Raw genomic sequence first — 3,207 nt, forward strand, 5'->3', positions numbered from 1 at the left:
GAAGAGAAACGACTTCAAACTGTTTTGGAATTTTGCATTTAAGATTAAAGAAAAAAAAACGTTTCTCCTGTCAATCTGCTCTATTCGGAAGTCCTCAAGTCAAAAAGATTTTGTTTCACTTTGTTTAATTCTGTATAAAATCTTTAAGGAACCTTTGGCTATCTGATTACTTATCGATTAATTGAAAAAATAATCAACAGATTAGCCGATTATCAAAATAATCCTTAGCTGAAGCCCTTTAATTTTCATCTCTGAGCAGCCATGGGTGTTTTACCAACATCTAAAAATGATAATTTCATTATTCATTGACTCTCCTGGCTGATTTCTTCCTCTGGTTTTTCTCTGCGGCAGGAAAGTGGGAATGGTTGAGTGACTCCGCCTCCATGTTTCCTCCCTGCAGCGGCGCTGCCAGCTACTACTCTCAGTTCGGACGCTCGCCGTGCTTCACCTCTGTTGCTGGGCGACGCTTCCGAGGACTTTTGGAGGAACATCTAGAGCTGCTCCGCTGGCCTGAGGGCGCCAAGGTAAGTGTGACGTGGTGCAGAGACCTGCGAAGTGCTCTGAGGGAAAGAAGATGTCTGATTGTGGCTCAGATTTATCTTGTTGTCATGGTTTCCTGTCTTTGTGTTCTACAGAAAGACCCACAGCTGTCGGTCAGAGGGGAGGATGGGCGGCTTTACCACTGGATCCTCCCTTCCTTCTTCCAGCTCATCAGAGACCTGGCGCAGGAAGGACGAGAGTTCGCCATTGTTTTCCGCACGTTCGGATCAGACCTACCTCGCGTGCTGAGGGCTATGAGTCGAGCGCTGAAGGAGGGGCTTCATCCACTGTTCCCTGATCTGCCTGAGCTCCAGGTAAGCACGAGTGGAGCTGACTTGAATCCCTCCATGTTGTCTTGCAGAAACCTGCTCACCCTTCGTCCACATGACTAAACTATTAACATACATGTCAGCTTGTTGTTGTGTCAACATGTGTTTGATGGCACATCCTGCCAATTCAACCCCCGAAAAAACAGGTCCATCAGTGAAAAATGCAGAAGTTTTCCCCATGAGGCCTTGCAGTGAGTTGACAGAATAAACCTTGGAGGAGGTCCATGAAGGTCCCACATGTGCAGCTGTCAGATCTTCTCCTTACCCCGAGGTTGCACTGAACACGGAACGCCGCGGGCGTCCATGCACTGCACCTGCCGCGGTTTTTGCCAAGGCCCCCCAAGGATTATAATAAAGCCATTTACATGCATAAACCAAGCGGAACACTATGGAGATAGCCGTACTGCTCCACTTGATCAAATAAAATCTGTTGGACTCTTTTTGGCATCAAGACGATTATTCTTATTGCCAGACGGGACACTGTTAAAAAAAACAAAAAAAATGAAACCATCTGAACAGAGGGTGTGAAGTAAGAAGCATGTCCAAAGCACAAAGCATTGGAAAATTGAACTTGCGGTTCAGCTGTGGGTTGAGAGACGGAGAAAACGGGATGGAAATAAATCAACCTTTCATGGGTTTCTAGGCTTCACCTGTTTTTCTTTATTAGTGTCTTTTTTCAGCGCTTTAGCTGCAGAGCTCCTAACGCCGTCCATCCCAGAGCCTTCTCTTTGACCTCTGCTCCTTTGTTCTCCTGTGCCTCAGCTCAGCGTGGACATGACTCCAGGAAAGATCCGCTGCAGCAGAAGAGGGATCGTCCTGAGCCGCGCCGAGGACCGCCTGTCCACCAGCAATGGGGAGAGAGGACTCTACCAGTACCTGAGCTCGGTGCAGGGTCTAGGGGGCTTCCAGGACCACTTTGACTGGTACCCATTTAGATGCTGCAGCACAAACACAGCACCACTCTCCTCCTCTTCTCTTTTTAATGATTGTTTGTCCTGGTTTCTGCATCCAGGTGGGCTAGCAACACCTTCTCCATACGAGGAGGGAAACCGCTGTGGATTGACCCCTTTGACCAGCATGTTCAGCACATCTTCATAGACGACAACATCCGACAGAATGATGAGGACACCATAGTCAGTCCCAAGGTGAAGCAGCCTCTTCCAATGAGCAAACCTTCAAGCTCAGCAGCTATCTACTGCTGTAATACAAAATAATACTAAAACAAGACTATACAGTCAGTTTAAGTTAAACATTCTCAGATATTTATAGCCATCCATCTATTCGGTTGTCTATCTAGCAACATGAGGAACAATCGATTCCATGAACATCCTCAAGTCTTTTCAAAAGGATATTATGATCAACTGGATCAAATGCAGCACTGAGATCTAACAGGAGAAGTATACAAGTCAATTATCTGAAGCTATGAGAGCATCTTATCAACCTTCACCAGAGCTGTTTCAGTGCTATGATGAGCTCTAAAGCCAGACTGAAACTCTTCAAAACGTTCATTATGGTGCAAGTGATCGCACACTTGTTTAGAAACTACCTTTCAAGAATTTTAGATAAAGCCGCTCGTACACTGTACCATTATTTCAATCGTTGCACGCAGCTACAGCTAAAACCACAGGGTTAAAAGTTCACAGTTCTCACACTGTGCGACGATGCTCTGATGCGACCTCCCTGCTCACACTGTACATCTAAAAACCTCAGCTTCGCAGTGAGATGGCGCTACTCGGACTCGTCTATCCAAAAGCCAAACGAGTAGAAGAGGAATATGAAGCTCACCAGAGTGAAACGCGCTGCCTTGGCTATTTGTACAATTTTGTGCTGAAAGCCCTAAAAAGAAAAGGCGACGACGTATTTGGAAACAGACATGGCTGAGCAATCGTGGCTACTACGGTCTGTTAATTTTACAGAAAAAACTCCATTTCACTCATTGTACCGCCATGCTGCTGGGTTTCATCTGAGAGGAAGACGATTCCTTGTTTGCGCACCGAGCGATTTGCCCATGACCACCTCACGACGGCCGCCTGAATTTCAAACATGTTTGATTTTCTCCCGACCTTATGATTCCTGATGGGGAGGTGGTCGTTAGAGGCTGATCGCCCCGCGTTACCTCCTGTTCACTACATAGGGGTTGACGTTAAGGATCTTTACCAAGTTAGCCTCGTGAGACCATCCTGATCTCACGAGCTTTCAAGGTTTCACTCGCAGATCAGTCTGGAGACTCTCCGTTAAAGAAAATTTGGAGCCGTTCACCAAACGAACGTCCAATCAGCGTTGGCTTGTGCACCGCTTTAGGTGTGATGCAACGAGAAGCGCGACAGTTCAGTCTAAA

The 3,207-nt window shown here is 46.6% G+C and overlaps 1 protein-coding gene across 1 annotated transcript in view; it reads left to right on the forward strand.

Annotated features, from left to right (window-relative positions):
* Positions 1-3,207, forward strand: part of LOC107091009 — a 20,346-nt gene that overhangs the window by 4,177 nt on the left and 12,962 nt on the right. Inside the window, exons 2-5 of the mRNA XM_015384705.1 lie at positions 352-524; positions 636-854; positions 1,632-1,792; positions 1,882-2,014. Of these exons, the coding sequence (XP_015240191.1) occupies positions 352-524; positions 636-854; positions 1,632-1,792; positions 1,882-2,014 (686 nt within the window). The remainder of the gene's footprint in view (positions 1-351; positions 525-635; positions 855-1,631; positions 1,793-1,881; positions 2,015-3,207) is intronic.

This window comes from Cyprinodon variegatus, unplaced genomic scaffold (genome assembly GCF_000732505.1).
Source record: "Cyprinodon variegatus isolate N-32 unplaced genomic scaffold, C_variegatus-1.0 Scaffold320, whole genome shotgun sequence".
Classification (NCBI taxonomy): Eukaryota; Metazoa; Chordata; class Actinopteri; order Cyprinodontiformes; family Cyprinodontidae; genus Cyprinodon; species Cyprinodon variegatus.